Source organism: Monodon monoceros, unplaced genomic scaffold (genome assembly GCF_005190385.1).
Source record: "Monodon monoceros isolate NGI ecotype Baffin Bay Population unplaced genomic scaffold, NGI_Narwhal_1 Super_Scaffold_12, whole genome shotgun sequence".
NCBI lineage: Eukaryota > Metazoa > Chordata > Mammalia > Artiodactyla > Monodontidae > Monodon > Monodon monoceros.
In genome coordinates this window covers 98,426,389-98,453,175 of record NW_021703768.1, presented here as the reverse complement: position 1 = coordinate 98,453,175, position 26,787 = coordinate 98,426,389, and the positions used below count along the sequence as shown (strand labels likewise).

General features: G+C 37.0%; 2 protein-coding genes across 4 annotated transcripts in view; both read right to left on the bottom strand.

Annotated features, from left to right (window-relative positions):
* The window catches only part of TNFAIP8 (TNF alpha induced protein 8), a 122,527-nt gene extending 121,316 nt beyond the window's left edge, over window positions 1-1,211 (bottom strand). Inside the window, exon 1 of the mRNA XM_029216767.1 lies at window positions 1,056-1,211. Coding sequence (XP_029072600.1) covers window position 1,056 — 1 coding nt within the window. The 5' untranslated portion in view covers window positions 1,057-1,211. The remainder of the gene's footprint in view (window positions 1-1,055) is intronic.
* A 10,204-nt stretch (window positions 1,212-11,415) lies between these two features.
* The window catches only part of DMXL1 (Dmx like 1), a 130,782-nt gene continuing 115,410 nt past the window's right edge, over window positions 11,416-26,787 (bottom strand). For all 3 annotated transcript variants that reach the window (XM_029216002.1, XM_029216003.1, XM_029216004.1), the window contains 5 exons: window positions 24,247-24,339; window positions 21,843-21,934; window positions 16,566-16,618; window positions 14,028-14,245; window positions 11,416-12,334 (listed from right to left, as the gene is read on the bottom strand). In XM_029216002.1, coding sequence (XP_029071835.1) covers window positions 12,110-12,334; window positions 14,028-14,245; window positions 16,566-16,618; window positions 21,843-21,934; window positions 24,247-24,339 — 681 coding nt within the window. In that variant the 3' untranslated portion in view covers window positions 11,416-12,109. The remainder of the gene's footprint in view (window positions 12,335-14,027; window positions 14,246-16,565; window positions 16,619-21,842; window positions 21,935-24,246; window positions 24,340-26,787) is intronic.

The window sequence follows — 26,787 nt, the reverse complement described above, 5'->3', positions numbered from 1 at the left end:
TCTCTACTTTCACAGCAAGAAGATAGCAAGAATAAACTGAGATACAGAAGAATTCAGGGACCTCAGCAACCAGGGAATCATTTTATTGATGGATTAAAGTACTGTACTGCTATCAATTAAATCTGCTTTTTAGGGCAGAAATACACCCTACATTGAGATAGTATTGACCACCAGTAAAAATAATTTATGCAAGGATGGAATTATCAGTCTTAAGTAACTCCAGGATTTCTTTGTTTCAACACTGAGCACTCAACTACTGTCTCCCTCCTCCCATGATTCTCTCAGGGTACTGCTCTTCCTACCTAGGGCTGTGTTTTATCAGTTGGCTTTAGCAATAGGGTGTCACTGAATCAATAAACATCTATTAGGCGCCCAAGCCCGGTTGGTCAGAGTGGTCTTGAACATGCCTATCAGCCGCCCTGGGTCCGAGGGCGCTCATCAAGTGTTCTTGCATCAGGTTTTGAAGGCTGAGAGTCGAGAGGGCGCGCAAAGACACGGACGGACACACAAACACACACACAAACTTTCTTCCTCAAAGGAAGTCTCCACCGAACGATCTCAAGGCAAAACTCTAGTCCCTGCCCATTTTACAATGCAGGGTTGGATTACAATCTCAGGCTAGCATCTCGGTCTGCAATCTGGGGCATCCTGATAACCGGGCCAGTCCTTTCGACAGCAGGAGCTGTTACCAGGAGGGCGTGACACTTAGTGGGGGCCGCGTCTGCAGAAGGAAGCAAGGAATAGGGATGGGGCTCAGTGCAGGAGGTGGAAGTTAAGGGGTCAGCCCAAATCGGTAAGGGCCCCGAGCTGGAGGTCTCAGGTTGTCTCTGCGCTGCAGGAACTGAGTAAAACTCTGCGGAGTTTTCGGAGCTGTGCGCGTCTGCACACACACGCACAAACACACACACTCGCTCACACGCACTCCCACCCACTCCCACCCACTCCAGAGACTCTCGGCGAGCTGAAAGCGCGCCCTCAGGAGCAGCCCACAGCCCAGCAGCCGGGGAAGCTCTGCGAGGGTGTGTGCGGAACCGGCGCGCCCAGGAGGCACTTACTCGGAAGAGGGGGCCCGGTGGCGCCGGGACGCCAAGAGGCGAGCTGGGCGATCTGACGGCGCGGAGCTGCCTAGACTCTTGAACGCTCGCGGGGCCCCGCGGACGCACGAGCAGAGCGCGGGCCAGAGACGGCGGGAGAAAGGGAGCCAGGGCCAAGGCAAAAGAAACGAGGGGCGGGGATAGGAGGAGGAACTAAGGAGACGGGGGCGGAGCCGGCCAAGGAGGAGGAGCCGGGAGGTCGGGGGCGGAGCGTGCGGAGGAGGAGGAGCGGAGCAGCCGGGGAGGCAAGGTAGAGGAGGATCTAGCGGTCCAGGGAGGGGAGGGGAGGAGAACCCCAGCGGCCGTGACTGGGCAGACTGGGCCTGGCGTTGGGGGTCAGGAGTGGCCAGAACTCCGGAGACCGCGGAGGAGAGCTGGACAGCTACCTGGGAGCTGGACTTGAGCTGCAAGGCAAGATTTTTGGGCGCGAGGAGCCAGGACAGGCTTGGGAGATATGCAAGGAAGACGTTACCTTTCGGGTCTCTCAGTTTCTTCAACTGTGAAAATGAGATACCAACCTCGTAGTGAGTTGAGTCGGTTAAGTGAGCTCATGCCTGGCACCTAACAAGTACGCATGAATTTTATCATCTGTTATCTGTTGCCGTTATCATCCTCATCATCATTTTCCGTATAAGCCCCTAAATCCCGCCTGCTCTTAACGTTGTGTGTGTGTGTGTTTCAGCCTCTACTGGCCTCAAGTCTACCTGGCGATACCTGACGCGCTAGCGATTCCTAGTTTCCATTCGCGGGGGGTGCAGGGCTCCCTCTCAAAGTTAAAAGGCTCATTGGCTCCTGGGAAGCCAGACTGGTCTGAGGCACCCCCGTGGACTTCAGTGACTGCCCCTGCCCACGGAGCCGAAGGCTGGCTATTCATTGGAATGGGACCGAATCTGGGCCTTCCTTCTGGTGAAGAGCCCTGACCCGGGGTAGCCATTCTCAAGGGCGAAGGTGCTGGACCTTCGTAGGAGTGTGATGAATCCGTCCTCCATTAAGCACCTACTATATGGTAGTTCTGTGCAGAGGGCTGGGAATATGAATAATACTAGCAAAACTTAATATATGCAGGTCACTTATAATCCTCACAACAACTTATAAATGTAGATCCTGTAGCTACTTTAAGTTTTACAAAGGGAAAGGGAGGCATAGTGAAGTAAAATACCCTACCCAAAGTTACACATTTAGGAAGTGGCAGAGCATGGTTGGGACACAGGAAAGTAAACACTTGTTAGGTGAAATAGACTAAAATCACAACACATTTGGGTTTAATGCCCAAAATAGGAATATACAGAAGATGTATACAGAAGACGTAAACATCTCTTAAACAGAGATGTTTAAGACACTGTCCTGTGGTTATAGCTATGGGGAGGGGAGTGTCAGGAAGATTTTTCTGAAGGAGGTGATGTCTAAGCTCAATTTGGAAGAAGAAATGGGAGCTTCACAGCACCTATAGGTGGAGAAAGGACACAGTAAACATTTTTCAAGCATTCAGAAGGGTTAGGGAAGAAGTGGAGATTGGAATGAAGCTAAAACAATAGAAAAGGACCAAATCTAAGCGCGTTCTTCCAATAGGAGCTGAAGAACATTAATTTGACCCTTGTTTTGGAGAAAGTCAGGAGGATTTTAAGCATGGGAGACATGTCAAATGTTCTAGAAAGGTTAATCTGAAAACAGCATAGAGAATACCAGAGCCAGGAAACTTGACTTATGGAGTTATTGAAATAAGTCAGGTTGCGATACAGTGGTAGGCAGAATAAGAACTCCAGGAAAGATGTTCACACCAGAATCCCCAGAACCTGTGAATATGTTACCTTACATGGCAAAAGGGACTTGGCAGGTGTGATTAAGGTTAAAGATAATGAGATGGGGAGATTATCCTGGATTATTTGGGTGGATCTAATGTAATCATATGGTTCCCCTAAAGTGGAAGAATGAGTCAGAGATTCAAAGCATGAGAAGGGCTTGACCTGGGTTAGGAGCCAAGGAGGGTGGGTGGTCTCTAGAAGCTGGGAATGGACCTCAGTCAACAACAACAACAACAAAATGGGAATCTCAGTTCTACCACCATAAGGAAATGGATCCTCCCTTGGAGCCTCCAGAAAGGAACTCAGCTCTACTGACACTTTGAGTTTATCCTGGTGAGACCCATACTGGACTTCTGACCTGTAGAACTGTAAAATAATAAATGTATGTTGTTTTAACCCCCTAAATTGCTGTTAATTTGTTGTGGCAGTAATAGGAAATAATTACAGACGCTGAATGCTTAAACTAAGTGGATGGAAAGAAGATGGATTCAAGGCTTAACACAGGTCCTGGAGACTAATGGGATGTGAGGGTTAAGGGAAAGAGAATAATCTAGGTCACTTTATGGGGTTTCTGGATTGCCAGGCTCAGCCTTTGGTAGTGCCACGCAGTGCAGGGAGTAATAAAGGCAGGTCCTTTTAGGATTAAAAAGGTTTGTACACTCCCAGGCCTCCCCTACTCCTCAAAATCATTAGAAACGATCCCTGAAAGCCCATGGGCAGTGATATTTGTCACCACGAACTGAGAGTCCTAATAATGGGTCTGCTCTGTGTAAGCTGGATACGTTGGACAAAGCACAAAGCCTTAATGAAACATGGTTTCTTCTACTGTGTGAGATAGGAGCCCCATCTGTGTGACTGCTGGGAGAGTCAGCCAGGATGTCATGGTGTCTGTAACCTCAACCCCAGTAACTTTCACCATTGCTTCATTTCAGTCTCCCTTGTCTCAAGCTGCACCCTGGAGCAGCAATCTCCAGAGATATTTCTACCTTTATAGAAAAAGATTCTTTCATCTTTATCTCCATCATTCTACACCCCTACTGCAGCCTTTCATCCTTGGTCCTCACACTCTTTTTTTACCTCATGCAGACTTGCATTTCTCCCAGTTGGCTTCCTTTCCTACACAGCCTAACCCTAAGAGCCAATACCTCACTCACTCACTGCTAGTGCCTCCTATTGCTTTACTACATTGTCCTTTCCTTCTACTACCTGGCAAATATTTTTAGCCCTCCACATTATTCATAAGCTCTACTTAAGAAGCACCAAAAAGTGTAAAACCTGATGCTCTGCAGATTCATGAGGATTTTCTCCTGCATCATGGATGGAAAGGAGAAGTGTGTTCCATCTTTATCCCTTTCCTCAAGACATCTTTTGCACCCCTAACCCCTCCTGCTCTTGATATATAATCTCACCTCCTATTTCAAATAAAATATAGAGTGAACTTTAAAAAAAAATTTATTATTATTTATGGCTGTGTTGGGTCTTCATTGCTGTGCACAGGCTTTCTCTAGTTGCGGTGCGCGGGGGCTACTCTTTGTTGTGGTGCGTGGGCTTCTTATTGCGGTGGCTTCTCTTGTTGCGGAGCACGGACTCTAGGTGCACGGGCTTCAGTAGTTGTGGCACGTGGGCTTCAGTAGTTGTGGCACACTGTCTTATTTGCTCCGCGGCATGTGGGATCTTCCCGGACCAGCACTCGAACCCATGTCCCTTGCATTGGCAGGCGGATTCTTAACCACTGTGCCACCAGGGAAGCCCCAAAGGAAATATACAGATCATCAATAGAGAATTTTCTCTACTTCCTACCCCAGCTACCAAAAATGCCATCTATATCAACAGTCACATTGACTTCCTTTCTCTCACCCCAGTGGATCAGAGCAAACCCATCCACCAGTTCTCTGGGTCCCCAAGGAGCCCTCCCTTCTATCTACAGGGGCCACATTCTGTTGAATATCCCTTCTTTTCTATCTTGGACCTCTCAATTTCTATGCTTCCCCCATAAAATATTTTAAAATGCTAAAATGTTAAAATGATAAAATTAAAAAATCTCCATGAATCCTACCACCTTCTCTCACTGCAACCCTCTTTACTAGGGCCATCTAGACCTGAGTGACTATAGGAGCTGATAGCTGAAATGACTCAGAGTGGGCATTGCCTCAGCGCTTACTTTAGGAGGCCTGGTAAGGGGCCTCTACAATCCCAGGCAACTTGCATCATTGTCATCAGAGAACAACCAGTCTTTCTTCTAATAAAGATATTGGATTCCACCTTACTACACAGAGTGATAATATTTAGAAATTAGTAAGATAATTACCTTTCCTATCTTACTTGGGCCAAAAGATACTTGGATCATTTCATTTTCAAACTAGCACTTGCATACTTCCAGTTCGGAGTTGTAAAAAACATAGAATCTAGGAAGCTCCTAATAACTAATCCATTATTCAACGGCTAATTATATTTTAAAATAATTGCAGCTGTCTCTGGATTAATTGAATCCTTTCAGACCAAACCTCACCCCCAAAAAAAACCCCAAACCCTATAAATCACATGAAGTGGAGAGAGCTGTAATGAGAGCTGCATGCCAAAAATACCTCTGTGCATACCTTCTATTTTTACTTCTGCCCAGTCGAAGGTATAGGAACTAACATCAGACAGCTTAAAGTTGAAAAAATCTTCTGACCCAGCTTCCTCTTGTACTCTTCTTTTGCTTCAAGCCTCTTCTCTGCTTACTCAGTGTCAGCCTCCTCTTTTTGAGTGTAAGGAAATAACTACATGGCACTGTGAAACGTACAATAAAAATCTATGCATAAATACTCTGGGAGGAGAATGGAAGTGACTCACACTCCTTGGGGGAATGGAGAGGATTTCATAAAGGAGGTTCCATCCAACCAAGTCGAAAAGGATGAACTCAAGCTTGCCCGGCAGAAGGGCACTCCAGGCATCATGGAGAGAGAAGAAAGATAGTCTAACATTTTCTGGCACTAAAATCACTGAAGCAAGGATGTGCACCTTGAACACAGCCCACAGAAATATCTATGTGGCCTTTGTGCTTTAACTACATTTTAATGGGACTATATCAATGAACATGCCTTATTCAAAACATGGCTATAACTTCACCATTCTCTAAGGTCACTATCTGATTGTCTACTGCTTCAACTCTATTCCCAGTCCCATTTCTTTTCAGAGCTTTACATGTAATCTTGTTCTTAGAGTAACAATATGGGTATGGTAAAGAGTACATTTTTCCTAACAGAAGTCAAGGTGCATACTGGGTAGGGTAGGAGAATTGTTCAATGTCACATGCAAACTAGAAACTTGGGGATAGAACAAAAATCAAGATTTGGGGGTCAGTGATCTTTTCCTATTACTTCCATATACCTCAACCCCTACTCCTATTATACACCACTAGTGATTATACCTTCATCATAGAGCATTTTTCACTTTTTTATTCAGAATTACTTACCTATGATGTTACTAAAATACACCTCTTCCTAAGAAAGTTTGCTAGAACTGTTGCCTGCATTAAAGGTAACTTCATCCACATTCTTAGCCAATTCGATCAGCCACCCTCTACATGAAACCAAGCTCTCTGCATATTTCCAGGTTTTCACCCCTTAAGCCATTCCTCTATAGAAAATATAGTGATGCCCCTACCCAGAACCCTTATTTTTCTGTGATTGCACCACTGGATTCTTCATCTATGTGGGTTCTTCCTCACCTGAACTGTTTTCTCCTTTTTGACCATCTCAAATCTTACCTGAGCCTATCCCCAATACTACAGTCTATTTTTTTGTCCTTAGCTGCATAATTCTACTCTGAAAGGCTTTTTCTATACATATGGGTCTAAATTCCTGGCTCTATCAAGAGTTCTCTTCTGTGCTTACAGCCATGAAATGCTAGCCCACGTTGGCAAGGCATTACATGATTTTAAACAAAAAAAGGCTCCCACCTTAGTCCTGGAATACTCGAAGCACAGCACCCTCCCCTAGTGGGTTCTGACTTCCACACTGTCCTCTTTCAATAGCCTCACTTCTTTCCCTCTCATTATCAGTCTTCAGAGTAAAGAGTTGGTGTGCTAGTTATTTCCATGTACCTGTGCTTCCTCTCTCTGTGTGTGTACATGGGTCTGTTCATCTCTCTCTCTACATAAAAATGGCCACATGGATTTTAAAAAAGTGTATTCAATATTGTGGCGGATTGCAAATGGTCTCAGGATAAAGACACAGCCAAGGTTATGGTTAAGTCCTTTTGTTAAGATCTCAGAAAGATTTTTGGGTGCACCATGTATATACCGTTTTTGTGAGACACTAAGATTTCTAAGAATCTTAAGGTGGTATATACCACAGCAACCTCACGGGGGCCCAAGGTAGAGAAATAAAATACGGGTGTGGCTTTTGTCTAATGAGTGGATTATAATTTAATATACAAGAAACCCACAACGGTTTTTTTTTGTGTTTTTTTGCGGTACGTGGGCCTCTCACTGTTGTGGTCTCTCCCGTTGCGGAGCACAGGCTCTGGACGCGCAGGCTCAGCAGCCATGGCTCACAGGCCCAGCTGCTCCGCGGCATGTGGGATCTTCCCGGACCGGGGCATGAACTCATGTCCCCTGCATCGGCAGGCAGACTCTCAACCACTGCGCCACCAGGGAAGCCCCCCAAAAAAGCAATTTTACTAGACTGAAGCATAGGGGACAGGACAGTATAAAATGTAAAGAGGTCTTTGAATGCTCAAACTTCTCTATCCAGGAAAACAGGCTGAGAAAACTTCCGTTAAAAACACTGGGCCACTTTTATGGAAAAAGAGTATCTTAAGGATAGAAAAAAGCAGCCCAGAAGGTGGAGCCAAGAGCTGTAGAGAATTACTTGCAGGGAACAGGAGTACTCAAGAAACTGGTGACATGTACCCAGCTAAATTCCAGAATCCCTCTGGACCAGGACCTACCATGTGACTTACTTTTCCTCTTTTAGAATGGGAGATAGCTATCGCCTCTCTGTCTCACCACTGTTACATTTCACATGTGGGAGGCACATAACTTGCCTCATTAGTTCATGGATCTTTAAACTGAGTACTGTACTTAAGGAACCTCATTTAAGGAGCCACATATACACCTGAACCTGATTTAGACATCAGGACCCTGGGGTTCAAAAGCCTAACCCTGATGCAGTAATAGGATGAAAACATTGGAGTTTTTCTGGGGGAGTGTTTTACATGTGGGAGGAATAGATTTTAAAACTTTTAAAACACATATCCTGGACTGATACACTGCACTGCTTAGATTCTGTTACAAAGGGCATACAGGAGTAAGGCATTTTCACTGTGGAAAGAAATGGGTTGTACCACCAAATTGTTTCTATTACCTATCTGTATTTGCAGTGGGAGAACATTAAGAAATTTTTCTTGCTCCAAGGAGACTTGTGAAATAATGTCACACTGCAACTCTGTGTTAGCTCCCTGACTTATAGGCCACAGACATACAGGAGACAACCAAGTAAGCAGAAGGGGAAGAAAAGTCCTAAAAAACTCAAAACAGATTTAGCTTTGAAAATAACTGTAGCAAAAGCCATACACATATCTAACGCTGACAGGTACATTTAACTAATCTATGTTCAACTTTTTCCAAGTACCCTGAAGGGTAACATCTTAACCTTTCTACTTAAGTAATATCAAGCATCAAAAATATCTCAACAATTCAAAGAGGAATATTCCTGACACAAGACCACTTCACTCAACAGAGCAGTTGCCAAAGTCGTTGTCCTTCTTGGTATGAAAATACAGCTTTTCTTCACCAACACATACACAACCATCTCGGGTATCATGTTACCAAGTGGGGTTTAAAGGAGTTTAGAAAAGTATTACCTCCTTCTTCCCTTCTCCCATGTTAAAGTTTTGCTTTGTATGTATTCTTCCATACATATTTCTATGTTCCTACATATATACTAAAACTAAAGATTGAAAAAACCTGAAACAATAAGGGATATAACACCTTTTAGTTCGAAATTTTATCTCACCAACCTCTTTTCAGATGAACAGATACAAATCTAACATTCTTTTACCATTGAGAATACTCCATTGTATGGATGTACCAAAATTTATGCCAAAATTTACCCACTAATTAACATTTAGATTTCCAGTTTTCTTGCTCCACCAGATGTCTCAATAAACATCCGTATACATATATTTTTATGCATAGGTGTTTTTATCTTAAAGGGTAATCTCTCAAAAGATTGCTCAGTGAAAGTATGTTTTTCAATTTTAATATGTATCTAGGTAACTTTGTAGCAGTTTAGTCCTGCCAGCAATGTTTCACTGTGCCCACTTCCTTGCATCTTCACCAAACTGATGTCACTGTGTTTTGACTTTATACTAACTTGATGAATGAACAGTGGTAACACATTTCTTTTTTTTAAAGCATTCCTTTAACTATTAGTGAGGATGAACATACTTTGTGCTTGCTGACTTTTCCATGTCCTGTTCTGTGAATTGTGTGATTTCTCCATTACTTATCATTTTAAAATTCTCTTTGTATTAGGGTCGTTAACATTCTTCCTATTCCTATACACATATTTCTTATCCTCTACCTGTTCTTTGGACTGTGGTCTTTTGCAATATGACATTTAAACTCTTTGTTTAGTAAATATGTCTCTCTGGGTTTCCAACACTGTTATAAAAAGATCATCACCACTCTAAGGTTGTATAAGGATTTTCTTTAAGTAGGTATATCTCTGTATTTTGTTCCAATTGTTGAGACCATTTTGAGAAATTCCTCCACGGTTTTGAAAAAATTTTTTAAAGAGAAGAAATGAATTGGGGCAAGACAGAGAGAGCAAGAAAGGAGGATGGAATTGACTGTCCCATGATTCTACGTAAGAAAAATCCTACATTTTAGAAAATGAGACTCACAATGTTGTGAATTCTTCCATCATTACAAAGCCTCATTCTCAGAAAGCACACAATTTAAAAAATGTATTTTGATGTATCCACTTCATTAGTATGGATGAAATTTTACATATATGTATATCATTTTATACTTAAACATACATTCCAACTACTTTTATTCTCACCTTTTTTGAATAATGCTTATTCATTAAGTTAAAGACTATAGAGAAGGAAGAACAGGGTATCTGGGAAAATTATGCAATTCTTCCTACATTAACCAAATACAATACAGAAGTTCTCCAATTTAAAATGTCACATACACTCAAGTCAACTAAAGTGGCATAAATACTACTTAAAACAATAGCATGCTAAAAATAGTTACTGCATGATTGTTTATTTAAAATATTATGACTCTGGATGTAAATACATATGGGCTTACATAATTTATTATTCATATAAACCCTCAATTAAAATGCTTAATTCTTCATCCACAATGACTTTTTCCTAGTAAGCATAATAATACATTTTCTATCTCACTGAAAGTGTTTAAAGCCTTTTGAATCTTGATTCATGAAGAAATGACTGAGGATTAACTTAATATTAACTACATCAAACAACAGTATTGTTTGCAATGTTGTCACAGATTTCTCCATGGCAAAATAGTCACATATCGTTATTGCACAATTTATAGGTACAGGTTATTATGTGCACATCAACTCTCTACATAATAAGTGTCTTCACTGCAACTTGCTCAACACATTTAAAATTATGAATACAATTTACAAAATCTTTTAACAATATACTTTTAAAAGTATCCTGAGGATATTACAAAATTCATTTTACCAGCCCTTCATTTCTTTGCTTCATTTGACTCTTTAGTTTCCAAGATAATAGCTTTCCATATTTTGTTACATAAAAATGTTCTCTTAATATTCCTATTAAAATATATTTAAGCTAAATAGTATATAATTGTCCCTTAAACTCTTAGTCCCATCTGCCTCCAGTCTTCTTGGTTAAAATCAAGTATTATCAAGTTTTCTATAATTCTGAATCAGAAAAGGTATAGCACAAAACAGACAGAAATAGGGTTAGCACATTTAAGTTAAAAGCATTGTGCATTTTTAATATTTTGGTCATATTTTATAATAAAATAATATATTTTGGCAAAAAATAATAAAATATAAGGCTTAGTTTATTATCTTTTAATGGTAGATCTGGCAGGTATTTTACATTTGTAAATACTATCTATTTAATTTGACTGTTTTCACATTTGTTTCTAAAAACACTGCTATAAGGTTTTCAGAACTTTGAGACTCAAAGCACCTAAAAAATAAGAAATAAAATAAAATTTAAGTAAAATGTATGGTGCCTAGAAATCCTTTGACAAATTTATAAGCTTAAGTATCTCATATATGCCAACACAGAATCATTATTGCCTGCTAAGTCTTATCTGACTCAATGTAATCTTTAAAATAATAATCTTGGAAGTTTTCCTGAAATTTATTTGAAAATTAGGATGGGAATTCAAAAATTAAAAAAAAAAAAAAGGTGAAAAAAACAGTTGCAGAAAAAGTTGTTATTCTGGTGGCAGTAGTTGTTATGGCACAAAAACAAATGAAAAGACTTGTAGTTTTCATATATATATATATATATATATATATATATACACACACACACACACACATATATATATATACATATACACACACACACCCAAAGTTCAAATAAGATGTATAAGATACATTACATATATATACATGACCACACACACACAACTTGGGGTCCAGAGGGGAAACTGATGAAAACTTTACATAACGAGGCATTTGGCTCACCTGTCACTGAAGTCCCAAAGACAGTGTTAATGGAGATGTTCACTATTTTTTGATTCTTACCCAAATATCAATCTATCATTAATTAAGAGAGGAGTGTGAGATATGTAAATTTGAAAAAGGCAGTGAGAGTGTGGTGAATTAAGTGATGACTGATGTGCAACTGCCTTTACATAAAGGGTATTTTTACTGTGAAACAAATTCACGCAGAGATATCTGCAGAAGAATTTATCAAGAAAACAAAACTCCTTTAACACTATGATATACTCACTATACTATAAATATGTATTATTACAGCATTACTTATACATTCTACTTTAGGCAATGTAGTCTAATTTTGAATGACCTTATTAATTTTTAAGGCATCAGTGCATCAAGGGCAAAGCTCCATAAAATAAATATGAAAACAAGAAAGCATTAGCTTATCTGTGGCATAGAGACTGATCACTGTACATCATATGTGTTGGCCACTTCATGGAATAGGTAATAAACTATACATCTTATTGTTAAAATGTTACAGCATAAATTTCACATCATTTTTCAACACTTCATTTAATGGGCTAAACTGATCTGGCAGTATTCTCATTTTCATTGTTCCATCAGCTCCACATGAAAAAATGTGATTTGCAGGCCCTGTCTCAATTTGCATCACTCCAGTTCCAATATTTCTGAAAATGGATTGCCGAGCATGTTCATTGATAAAAGTGTGGAGAAGACTAAAGGTAGAGAGACTCCAAATCTGAAATATATAAGAACAAAATAAAAATTGGGGTTGACGATTACCTTAAAAATCCAAACAAAAGATTCACGTCTGTTTTCCTGCACAAATAAGGAATTTCTAAAACAAAAATGGAGAAAAATCTGTGTAGGCTTACAGTCATAACGTTTTGATTCTGTATATGGTGTTACAATTTTCCAAAGCTCTGTGATATTATCACATTCTTCAAAAATCAATCCAGTAAGAGAGGAGGTACTTTAAACCTTTCGTTGGAGACGAGAAAACTTAGGTACAAGGAGGTTAGGTGTACAATGCAACAGAAACTTGTAATGTTATAGGAACTACAATCAAGATTTCCTATCTCTCAGCGAAGTTTCTGTTGTGTAGTTGTATAGTGGGGTAATTCTTTCCCCATAATATACAGTACCCACCAGGGGATCAGAACCGCTGGAAAGAGAAAAATACCAAACACCTAGAGGCCTTCAGACCAGTCAAAACTATATTCCAGCTGCAAGATGAATTATTACAACTTTCTGATGTTTTGACATCACATTTAAAAAAAATATTTCTTTCTTTTCCCTAAGAAATTCATTAATTCATATTACTCTAGACATGATTGTTAAATTTTAAGTCCTGAACACTACCTGGTATACTATGAAATCTTATAACTTAATTAAATAATAAACCTCAGAATGAAAGTACAAGCTAATCTAAATAACTAATCTAAAACATAGTATGACTTATTCTAAACTGAGGGCAGTTCAAATAAGAAACTAGCTTCAAACTGGAAAAAAAAAAAGAATTCTGTATGGAAGCTGGTGTATGTATTTAAGAAAAACCTTTTTGAAATTCTTCAATTTCTTCTGGCTGAGAATTATGAAAACAATATGGAAGTTCTAACAAAGCAGTTCAACTTACCTGTACTAAGTACTCAGTAGCACTTAAATTAATGGATTCTAAGAAACTAGACTCCTCCAGTGGGTTGCTGACCACTAGAGTAACTTAGGGACTAGTCTTATCCCTGCAGACCCTTCTGAGTGTAGCCAGAGAACCTGCCATCAAAACCACTATTTCTGTGTTCCAAAAATGCACATTCCTGAGCCTTGGACTTACCAAATGGGTATTTTTGGGATAGGACCTAATAACAGTATTTCTGGAGTGGGATGCATTTTTAACAAGGTGCTTAACATTTTTAACAAGCTGCTTAACATTCAAACTTCTAAGTTTGAAACACAGTGGAGTTTGAGAAGGACTGTTACAGGCAGAGCTTATCCAGGTACATCAGAATTCTTGAATCAGGCACTGAGTTGTTGGATGCTGATACTATGAATGACAAAATGGGGAGAAATTTGGGATAAGGGAAAATGTCAGTATATCTCACAGCCCCTGAAACTGAATTCAGTAACTCTGAATATGGAGTCAAGGCTAATTCTAATGTCTGAAATATGTTCATATCCATGGAAACTCCAGTTCTTTCGCATGCATTAGTTAAGCATATTTGAAAACAACTGAAAAACAGGCATTTTTCAAGTTAAATATTATTTTATTTCATTCATTAAAAGATTTATTAAATAGCAATTAACCTTGTTGACTACAAAGGAATTAATATTTCTATTATTTAAAGAGACTGGTGTCATCAATATGATTAAAGATCTAAGGTTTCTAAAGATTTCTTTTCATATTGTAATAGATATTGTGGCATTACTGTATTTACCTTTATGTTGCCCTCAGCAGATCCTGTAACAAAGTACTCTTCAGTTGGATCAATAGCAATGGCTTTAACAGGAGAATCATGGCTCTGGAAAAGCTGCCTCTGCTGTCGTTGCCGAAGGTCAAAAACACATGTATAGCCTTTTCTGCCACCTGATATTAGTAGCTGATGTTTTGGAGCATATGCTAAAACAGTGGCTCCGCTATCATGACAAGTAAAAGCTGGAAAAAAAAAAAGTAAAAACTATTTAATAGTATAAGAAACAGACTTCTGGCTTTTGGCCAAGGTAGAAAGATTAGATTTGCCATCCTGCCTAAAACAATTAAAATATCAAATGATATACAGGAAACAATGGTTTGAGACACCGGTCTCTAAGTAATGAAGAATGATCTTTGCAAAATGGGAAACAAACTGGGTGACCAACATAACTGCCCCAGCTTATTGCCTATAGAGTATTTTCTGGCCGTGGCATAAGAAAGGGGAACCCAAGTTGATCTGGGTTCCTATTTCCACCAGCCATACTGGGAAAAAACCCTCATAATTCACAAGGCATCGTATAGAGTACTGAGAAGGGTACTGCCTCAATAGAGGGGCAAAATTAGCCCTGTACCAAATACGGCTTTTAACACAGCCGTTTTCATCATCCCAGAAAGTTCCCTCATGCCTCTCCCTCAAAGGCAATCGCTATCCTGATTTCTATCCAATTGGTTTTGCCAATTCTTGAACTTCACATAAATGGAATTTTATAGTATATATTCTTTTGTGCCTGCTTCTTTTTCTTTAACATAACATTTTAGATGTGTCTCACGTATCAGTAGGTCATGCTTTTTAATTCTGAAGAGTATTCTATTACATAAATATACCACGTTATCCTGCTGGACATTTGTGTTGTTTCCAGTTTTTGGCTACTATAAATAAAGCTGCTAAGAACGTTCCTAATACCAGTCTATTTGTGGACATGTGTTTTCATTTTTCTTGGGTACATATGTAAAACTATATACTGCTGGGTCACGCTACATGCATGTTTAACTTCACTAAGAAATTGCTAAACAGTTTTCCAAAGCAGTTGTACTGTTTTATACTTTTATCAGCAAATCATGAGGGTTCCAGTTTCTCCATATCCTCACCAACACTTGGTAGTCTAGAACCTTTAATTTTTGCCATTTCAGTATACAGAGTAGTATGATAAATTATGGTGAATTTAGTTTGCATTTCCCTGATGACTACTGATGTTGAGCATCTTTTATATGCTTATTTGCTATTCAGGTATTGAGAAAAACGGTAATTAAAAAAAATCTTGAATATATCATTTCTTTAATAGATTGTGCTTTTGGTGTTGTATCTAAATCTCATTACCAAACCCGAGGTCACCAAGATTTTCTCCTATATTTCCTTCTAGAAGTATTACAGTTTTCTTTTTACATGTTTTACATGAGTCATTTTGAGTAAATTTTTGTGAAAGGGGTAAGGTTTGTACCTATGTTCATTATTCCACATATAAGCACCCAATTGTTATTAGCACTTTTTGTTGAAAGACTGTTTCCACTGAATTATCTTTGTGCCATTATTAGCAATGAGTCTACTATTTATGTGTGGGTCTATTTCTGGGCTCTCTAATCTGTGTCTATTCTTCAGCCAGTACCACAATGGCTTGATTACTGTAGCTTTATAGTGAGTCCTGAAATCAGGTAATGTGAGTTTTCCAAGTTTGTTTTTATTCAGTATGCATTATTCTAGGTCTCTTGCCTCTCTACATAAACTTTAGAACCAGTTTGTTGATATATACAAAACAGATTGCTGGGGGTTTAATTAGAATTCCACTGAATCTATAAAGTTGTGAGGAAGTAACATCCTAACAATATCAAGTTTTACAATCTGTAACATGATGAACATTTATTTAGATATTTTTTTCTTTTACTTTTTTTGTAGCTTTTCCCAACAGATGCTATAAATATTTCGATTTATGCTTCAGTATTTCATTATTTTGGGTGCTATTTTAAATAGTAATTTTTTTTTAAATTTCAAATTCCAATTGTTCATTGTTGATAAAGGAATGCAACTAATTTTAGTATAATGACCTGGTATCCTGTGACACTGCTGTGCTTGCACATCAGTTCCAGCAGTTTTTTTTCTGTATTCTTTGGGATTTTCTACACCATCATGTAATCTGTGCATAAACAGTTTTATTTCTTCCCTTCCAATATGGATAACTTTTACTTCCTTTTCTTGTCTTATTGCTTTATTTAGAACTTCAAGTACAAAGTTGAGTAAGAGTGGTGTGAGGGGATATAATACTGTAACTGATGTTCGGACCTGTGCTATCAGATTCAAAGCAAAAACAAATGATTTTTATATTATCTATGTTCATTAAAGTACAGTGAAGAGTTAATTACATATACAGCATTTTTTCTTCTTTGAAACTTTGCCACCATGGTCAAAAATAAACCTCACAGGCTACTAAGTGTGATTAAAAAAAAAATCCATTTAAAAATCACTTTTACTTTATGAGTTTGTGATTCATAAAATGCTTTCAAAACTTACCATGGACTAAACTATTGGCAGGTGCTACAAGAGTGTCCCACAAACATATGTTTCTGGAAAAAAAAAAAAGATTATTGAATGACATAAGAAGTTAACAACAGAATAAAAATAAATATGTCTCACATTATACAATGATAAAGGTATCAACACAGAAAGAATATTATACTTGTTAACATATATGCACCCAATACAGGAGCACCTAAATATATAAAGCAAATACTAATAGACATAAAGGGAGAAATAGACAATAATACAGTAATAGCAGGGGATTTTAACACCCCCCCAACATCAATGAACAGATCATCCAGAGAGAAAGTAAGGTAATAGTGGTGTTAAGTGACACAATAGACCAGCTGAACTTAAATGATATGTACAGAATATTACACCCCAAAACAGCAGAATGCACATTCTTTTCAAGCACACATGGAATGTTCTCCAGAACATATTACATACTAGGTCACAAAACAAGCCTCAACAAATTTAAGAGCGTAGAAATTGTATCAAGCATTTTTTTCTGACCACAATAGTATGAAGCTAAAAATTAACTCCAGAAAGAAAAATGGAAAAAAACCCCAAACACATGGAGACTAAACAACATGCTACTAAAAAACCAATGGGTCAATGACAAAATCAAAGAGGAAGTCAAAAAAGATCTTGAGACAATTGTAAATGGAAACACAACAACCCAAAATCTATGGGATGAAGCAAAAGCAATTCTAAGAGAGAAGTTCATAGCAATACAGGCCTTCTCAAATAAACAACACAGCCTACCACTTACCACCTAAAAGAATTAGAAAAAGAACAAACAAAGCCCAAAGTCAGCAGAAGGAAGAAAATAATTAAGATCAGAGAGGAAATAAACAAAATAGAGATTAAAAAAAAACAACAAAAACAATCAATGAAAGCAAGAGCTGATTTTTTGAAAAGAAAACAAAATTGACAAACCTTTATCCAGCGCATCAAGAAGAGAGAAGACCCAAATAAACAAAATAAAAAATGAAAGAGGAGAAATAACAACCGATATGAAAGAGATACAAAGAACTATAATACTATTAACAGTTATATGCCAACAAATTGGACAACCTAGAAGAAATGGACAATTTTCTAGAAACATACAGCCTGCCAAGAATGAGTCAAGAAGAAACAGAAAGTTTGAACAGAGTGATCACTAGAAACGAAAATGAATCTGTAAGGGAAAAAAAACCCCACCAAAACCCAACTGTCAGGAAACAAAAGTCCAGGACCAGACAGGGGAATTCTACGAAACATATGAAGAACAAACACTTATCCCTCTTAAACCATTCCAAAAAAACTGAAGAGGAGGGAACACTCCCAAATTCATTCTACAAGGCCACCATTACCCTGATACCAAAACCAAACAAAGACACTACAAAAAAAGAAAATTACAGGCCAATATCTTTGATAACTACAAATACAAAAATCCTCAACAAAATATATTAGCAAACTGAATCCAACAATACATAAAAAGCATCATACACCATGATCAAGTTGGATTTATTCTGGGGTCACAAGGATAGTTCAACATTTGCAAATCAATAAATGTAATACATCACATTAACAAAAGGAAAGATAAAAATCACATGATCATCTCAAAATACACAAAAAAACTGTCTACTGAGATGTCCATTCATGATAAAAACTTTCATCAAAGTGTGTATAGAGAGAACATTCCTCAACATAATAAAGGCCATTTAAGACAAATCCAGAGCCAACATCATACTCAACAGTGAAAAGCTGAAAGCCTGCCCACTAAATTCAGAAACAAGACAAGGATGTCCACTCTCTCCACTTTATTCAACATGGTACTGGAAGTCCTAGCCACAGCAATCAGACAAGAAAAAGAAATAAAAGGTATCCAAATTGGAAGAGAAGGGGACTTCCCTGTTGGTCCAGTGGGTAAGACTCCATGTTCTCAATGCAGGGGGCCTGGGTTTGATCTCTGGTCAGGGAACTAGATAGTGCACACATGCCGCAACTAAGAGTCCACATGCCGCAACTAAGAAGTCCACATGCCGCAAATAAAGATCCTGCATGCCACAACTAAGAAGTCTGCATGACGCAACTAAGAAGTCCACATGCCGCAACTAAAGATCCCGCATGCTGCAGCTAAGACTCGGTGAAGCCAAAGTAAATAAATAATTTTTTTTTAATTTAAAAAAAAAAAACAAATTGGAAGGGAAGAAGTAAAACTGTCACTATTTGCAGATGACATGATACTTTAGATAGAAAACCCTGAAGTCTTCACCCCCCAAATTTAGAACTAATAAACGAATTCAGCAAGGGTGCAGGATACAAGATCAATATTTTAAAAATCTGCATTTTTATACACTAATAATGAAATATGAGAAAAAGAAAGTAAAACACAACCTGTTTAAGATCACATCAACAAGAATAAATACCTAGGAATAAACTTAACCAAGGAGGTGAAAGACCTATACTCTGAAATATAAAACACTGATGAAGGAAACTGAAGATAATACAAAGAAATGGAAAGGTATCTTGTGCTCTCAGACTGGAAGATTAATATTGTTAAACTGGCCACACTACTCAAAGCAATCTACAGATTTAATGCAATCGCCATCAAAATACCCATGGCATTTTTCACAGAACTAGAACAAAATAATCCTAAAACTCGCACGGAATCACAAAAGACCCTGAATTGCCAAAGCAATGTTGAGAAAAAAGAATAGAGCTGGAAGAATCACACTCCCTGACTTCAGACTATACTACATAGCTACAGTAATCAAAACAGTGTGGTACTGCCACAAGAACAGACACATAGATCAATGGAACAGAACAGAGACCCCAGAAATAAACCCAAGCATTTATGGTCAGTTAATCTATGACAAAGATGGCAAGAATATACAATGGAGAAAAGACAGACTCTTCAACAAGTGGTGGTGGAAAAACTGGACAGCCACATATAAAATAATGAGATTAGAACATTTCTGTTCACCATCTACAAAAATAAACTCAAAATGGTTTAAAGACCTAAATGTAAGAATGGAAAACCATAAACCTCCTAGAAGAGAACATAGGCAATACACTCTTTGACAAAAATTGTAGCAATATTTTCTTAGATCAGTCTCCTAAGGCAAAAGAAATAAAAGCAGAAATAAACAAATGGGACCTAATTAAACATAAAGCTTTTGCACAGCAAAGGAAATCATCAACAAAACGAAAAGACAACCTACTGAATGGGAGAAAATATTTGCAAATGATGATTGACAAGCGGTTAAAACCTAAAATATACATACAGTTCATACAACTCAATATAAAAAAAAAAATTAAAAAATGGGCAGAAGATCTGAATAGACAATTTCCCAAGGAAGACATACAGATGCCCAACAGGCACATGAAAAGATTCTCAACATCACTCATTATTAGAGAAATGCAAATCAAAACAACAATGAGTTATCACCTCACACCAGTCAGAATGGCCATCATCAAAAAAATCTACAAACAATAAATGCTGGAGACAGTGTAGAGAAAATGGAACCCTTGTACACTGTTGGTGGAAATGTAGATTGGTGCAACCACTGTGGAAAACAGTATGGAGGTTCCTCAAAAAACTAAAAATAGAACTACCATATGATCCAGCAATTCTACTCCTTGGGTACATATCTGGAAAAAATGAAAATACTAATTTAAAAAGATACATGCATCCAAATGTTCACAGCAGCACTATTTACAATAGCCAAGACATGGAAGCAACCCAAGTGCCCATCAACAGATGACTGGATTAAGATGTGACACACACACACACACACACACACAATAAAATACTACTCAGCCATAAAAAAGAGTGAAACACTGCCATTTGCAGCAATGTAGATGGACCTAGAGAATATCATGCTAAGTGAAATAAATCAGACAGAAAAAGACAAATACTATATGATATAACTTACATGTGGAATCTAAAAACAAAGACAAATGACTGTATATACAAAACAGAAATAGACTCACAGATATAGAAACAAACTTGTGGTTACCAAAGAGGGGAAGACGGGTGAGTGACATATTAGGAATATGGAATTAATAGATAAAAACTACTATATATAAAATAGATAAGCAACAAGGATATACTGTATAGCATAGGGAATTGTAACAATTATCTTGTAATAACCTATAATGAAGTATAATCTGCAAAAATACTGAATCACCATGCTGTATACCTGTAACTAATATAATGTTGTAAATCAAGTATACTTCAATGAAAAAAAGCAGTATGTCTCATTATAGCTCACTTGAACCTTGCTCACACAGAAAGTTCTTAAATTTATAAAGCATCGAATACAAGTAACCAATATATTTATGTATGATTAATTTTTAGACAAAAATTTAAAAAACTAATAGCTTCCCAAACTGAATAACTTTAGATTAACATATAATTACAAGGAGTACTATATGAAGTCTGAATATGGAAACCACTTCTTGTATTCACTGATTTTCTAATCTAATAGTTCGACTCACATACACAAGTAGCAGGACACACCGAATTTTCTTGAGTACAAAGAAAACTTATTCCTACTACAAAAGGGAGCAGCTTCTACTCCATTCTGTGAGTTACAAAGAAGGCACAAATGTGTATAAGAATTTCTATGAAAAATGGGCTGAAAACTCCATATTCCTAAAATTCCCACTTTGAGTGTAAAGTGAGGCCTCAGGACAAACACAAAAGCTCAGCAACCTCAGAAGGCCTTAATCACAGAACTCAGCTGTAGGAGGGAAGTAAAAACTGTGCCTGGACATGGAGGGAGGAGACTTTTTTTTGCATATTTAAGCTATTTGGGGAGATGGGGATGGGCTGTCACTTACTAGTTATTATACAACTCAGCTTCTTGTGTTCTTACTGTGAAACATTGATAATGCGATATAATAAAGCTGTGGCAAGGGTTTAACTAAGTAGCATGGCCAATAAATAATACTCTTTTTTGTTTTTGGCCTCAAGCTTTCTTAACACATAGCAAATAATATGGAGAAAAACTCTACCAACAATCAAATTCTTTTATCGTACACTAAAGTCTTAACGTTAGAATACTAAAAATCCAGAAGGAATGGATTGTCTTTAATGTCACCAGAATTTCCTTAGCTTTACAATTAAAACACTAAAAAAGCTCTAAGAAACAAGTCTCTTTAAATAAAAATATTTAAAGGTGTAATTATGACATTATTGAGATATAAGGACATTAAGCAATTAAAAAATAAAGCTTAGCTATACATACACAGACTTCAATTTCAGTTATAATCTCTTACCTATTGTCAGTTGAAAGACCAGCTGTAGCTATCAGAGAGGAGGAACTAACGAAGACAAAATCATTGGTTGTTTTGTTATGACACTGCCAAGTCTGGAATGGTTATAAACAACACATGTTTATTGCTGTCACAAACAATTTTATAAGCAGGTAGATGTATTAATCAAAAAACGATCATGTAATTTGTGGCTTACTTAAATCCTTGTTCTTTCCCCCACAGATTTTAGAAAAGTTGCAAGAGTAATAGAGAACTCTCATATACCCTTTACCCCGATTCACCAATGTTTACCATTTTGGCACATTTGTTTTGCCTCTTCTTCTCTTTCACACACACACACACACACACACACACAACTTTCCCTGAACCATTTAAATAAGATGCATACGTTATGACCTTTTATGGCCTCCGCTTTTGTTCAACCAAAAGTTCAAAGGGAAACAAAAGAAAGTTAAGTTCAAACATTTTTCTTAGAATACTTGTGAAAATTTTTGTCTTAGAAAACAAAAACTAGCATTTTAGATGATCTCAGACTGAATTATTTATTTTCAGAAATATTTAAGCTTTCAAATACTTTTTCAAATATGTGAATAAAAACATATTACTAATAGTCAACAAATTAGAAATTTTACAATGTTTCTCAATATTCCATCAAAAAATAACAAACTACTATAAGAGGTTTAGTCAGTTATAAAGGCTTCCAAGTTATGTCTGTTCAGATGTTTCTCTTCAATAAAAAATAAAATTTTAAAATATGTCAAAATCATCATATGAAAAAGTTTTCCTGTGAGTCACTTCCCCATTGCCCCCAACCACCACTGCAGCTGGGCTAGATGATATGTCTTTAAAACAAAATCTACTTTAATCCCCAAGAGCAAATAATGTTCATTTTTAATCCAATTTGTCTTTTTAGAAGTTTTAAAACAAAGGCAGTCCCCTAAGAAACATAAACCTGTACAGTTGACCCTTGAACGACACAGGTTTGAACTGCATGGGTCCACTGATACACAGATTTTTTTCAATAAATACATACTACAGTACTACATGATCCAAGGTTAGTTGAATCTGTGGATGCAGGACCATGGATATGGAGGAGTCACTGCAAAGTTATATGCAGATTTTCAACTTGGGGGGGTGAGGTGTCCAGTGTCCCTAACCCCTGTGTTGTTCAAGGCCCACCTGTACATTTAATCTGTTGCCTGAATGAAAATATGAGGAAAAATAAATATTCTTTCAAGGTACCCTCACCAACACTCCCTTGCTTGCTTTCACTTAGACCAGTACTTTATTCTAGCATTTAACCTTGGATGAATTACTGGAATTTTAACCCATATTCTTAATTTTTTTCTTGATAGATATTACTTAGTCTTATAAAGGGCTTCACTAAAGAATCCATCAAATATAAATTCAGTGTTCTATGAAGCTGCGGAAGGTTCACTGAACCTGTGTGGTCCTGAATAGAGATGCATCTTTTTTTTTTTTTTTAAGAGATGGGCAAGAAAATAGCACCAGCTATAGGATACCCTTTCTATTTTGTTCATAAGGGATAATAACTGCAGAAAAACAACCAAATGCACTGGTCTGTTGATCATTCTTTTTAGGTATCATAGCCACTGCCATTTAGTGAGGCTAGAAAAGGGCTTGAGTAACTCATGGGTCTCCAGAGTTACCATGTTGGTTCTATACAGGTTTCTTTTTTTTTTAACATCTTTTTATTTTATTTATCCCTTGACTAATCATTGCATTTTTAATTAATTTTACTAATTAAAAAGATTTTTTTACTTTTCTTATGTTTTCTTTTTATTTTTTTCCTTTCAGTTTTGAGAAATGATTAACATGCAGCACTGCATACGTTTAAATAAGGAGTACAGCGTAATGTTCTGGCTTACATACATCATGAAATAAGTTTAGTAACATCCATCACCTCGCATAGATATAAAATGAAAGAAAAAATATTTTTCCTTATTCTGAAAATGCTTAGAATTTACTCTCTTAACAACTTTCATATATAACATGTAGCCGTGTTAATTATGTTAATCATGTTGTACATTACATACCCAGTACTTACTTACCTTTTACCTGGAAGTTTGTACCTTCTGACTGCCTCCATCCAATTTCCCCTCTCCACCCCTGCCTCTGAGTAACCACATATCTGATCTCCCCTTGCCATCAGAAACAGGTACTTTCATACAGGTTTATTCTCCAAGTTACCAGAGACTAAGGATTTTTATAACTCACAGTGTAATTTTCAACACAATACAAGGACAGAAACTTATAGTAAAGTGATTGAATACACAGGACTAGACAGATTTTATATTTTGGCTTTGATATTTCTTGCAAGTATATATTCTTGGTTTCTTTAAAATAAAAATTCAAAAAATTTTAAAGGTAGGAATTCTTGGCTTACCAGGTATGGCTTAGGCATACTTCCAGTAACTGGACAACATTTCCAGTTTGTTTGATACAAACTTAAATATCCATCAGCATCAACTATTCCAAACTTAGAGAAAAAAAATATTTAAAAGTATTTAATACAAATAAAAAAGCACATTATTTACCCTTACCCTCACTGTGAATCTCATATTTTAACTCTTAAACATTTGACTGATAAGTTGCTTGACTTTTCACTTCACCTATGCATGGATCTAGTCCAGAAAAACATTTAGCTATTGCTTTAAAAAATTCCAGGGTGGATATAAAGGAAACTAACATCAGACACTCAATTTATTATACTAACCAACAGCACAGTCTGTATATTCTCTGTAAATACTCCAAAAATAGAATACTGGATTTACACATTAAGCCATGTGACAAAGTTTTAGCATATATAAGATAAAAAAACTGTTCATCTTAAAAAAGACAAAGTAAGGACTTCCAGAGATATACAACAAGAAAAACATGTAAACAACAGCAGAAAATGAAACAAAGTTTATCACAGTAAAATAATTCCACTATGGAAACTCAGAGCATTTTGACTGGAAAGATGACAAAATAATCCAGTAAGGGAGTATATGATACAGATCTTAAAAATAAATGTCTAATTCGGACTCCTGCCCTCTCCCATCTACAGATATAACAACTATTAACAATTTGATAGTGTTCCCTTTCAGACTTGTTCTATGAATATTCAAACATTCATACATACAAGGATACAAGGTTTTTTAAAAATTATGATGATAATATACAGTTCTACAGTTACATTTTTTACTTATTATAGCCATTTTTTCACATTGGTATCTATAAATCTACCTCATTCTTGTGCTGTGCAGTTACACTATATAGTTGCATTGTAACTTTTTAAAGCTTTTCCTTATAGAATTTCCAATTTTTCCTATAATAAAAAGTACTGTTTTGAACATTCTTGCATATACACCTCTGAGTATTTATATAGGACAGACATCTAGAAAAGAAAAAGCTCTGTCAAAGGGCATCATTTAAAATTGGTAGGTGAAGCCAAAATTAAATCCTAAGTGGTAATATCAATTTACACACCCATTTTTCTTACACATTAGTCAACACTGCGTACTACAAAATTATAATATTTGTTGATTATCAGAAATAAAGTCTCATTTTAATGTGCATTTCTTCAGTTATTAGTGAGGGTTATTGGCCATGCATAGGGTTTTGTTTGTTTTTTGTTTTTTTGGTAAATTGTTCATTCTTTGTCTTCTTTTTCATTGTCTTCTTACAAAACTGACTGATAGGACTAATAGTAGGAATATTAATCCATTGTTTACTATTTTTGTTACAGATATTTGTCTGATGTTTATCCTTTCTGTGGTTTATCCTATGTTTTCTAGAGTAGGTTTAGGTACGTTCTTCAGAAAGGGTATATGGAATGTGCTAATTCTCTGCATACTTAAAAATGTGTTTATTTTGCCACCAAATATAAATGACAGTTTGGATAGACATCAACCCCATTCCTTATCCATCAGAATTCTGTGAATACTGTTCTATTGTCTATTTGTAACCTCTATTTTTGAGGAGGCCAATGCCATTAATTTTAGATAGGGGGGTGGAGAGGTTGTAAGCAATCATTTTTACCCCTACTCCTTTCTAGAAGCTCTCTTTATCCTTCAGTTAAAAAAAACAAAAATCAAATAATCAGGCTGTGTCTAGGCATGTGCTGTTTCTCAATACTTCTGCTTAGTACTTGGTAGGCGCTTCTTTTTCTAAAATTCCATGTTTTGCTTTGGGGAAATTTTTATTTTATTATTCCTTTTAATATAATGTTTCTCTTCCATCACCTTTTTTCTTCTTCTGATATATCTTTTAAATTTCTTTTATAAATTTTCCTGGGTCTAGTCTCAATTTACTTCTTGGATTATTTTCACCATGGAATAAATTCCAAATTTGTACCTCCCAGTCACAAACTTGATTTTCAAATACTTCCATTCTGCTATTCAGCCCTTGTAATCAGTAGTTCCTCTACTCCTAATTTTGGGGAATCATATGTTTTTAACTTCTAAAAATTCTTTACTGTTCTACTGCCTTTGGTTCATAAAATCCCGTTCTTGTTTTACAATGTAGGATCTTCCTAAATCCAAGGAATTATTCCTCACAGGTCATTTTTTTCTGCTAAATGCTCCCTTTTAGCCTCTTGGTTTTTCTGCAATGTCCAATGACTTTTAACAAAATGATCAGCATTACTGTGATATACTGTAGTATGAGTTATCTGTTCCAATTACTCCAGTAGGCTTCCCTACTAAGGGAGATAGCACGCTTAGGTGTCGTGCTCTTGGGCACCATCATGGCTAAGGTGAATCAACAGTAAGCTGACTGCCTGTCAAAGAGACTTGGGAAGACAATAAGGAAGTTTGTTGTGACTTAAAATAGCCTATATAGAAGGTTGTAGTGAGTGTAAAATCTATAAAATAACTCCGAGTGTAGAAGGACTTGAATGCCACACTAAAGAATATGGGCTTTTGGATAAAATGAGGAGGCTGCA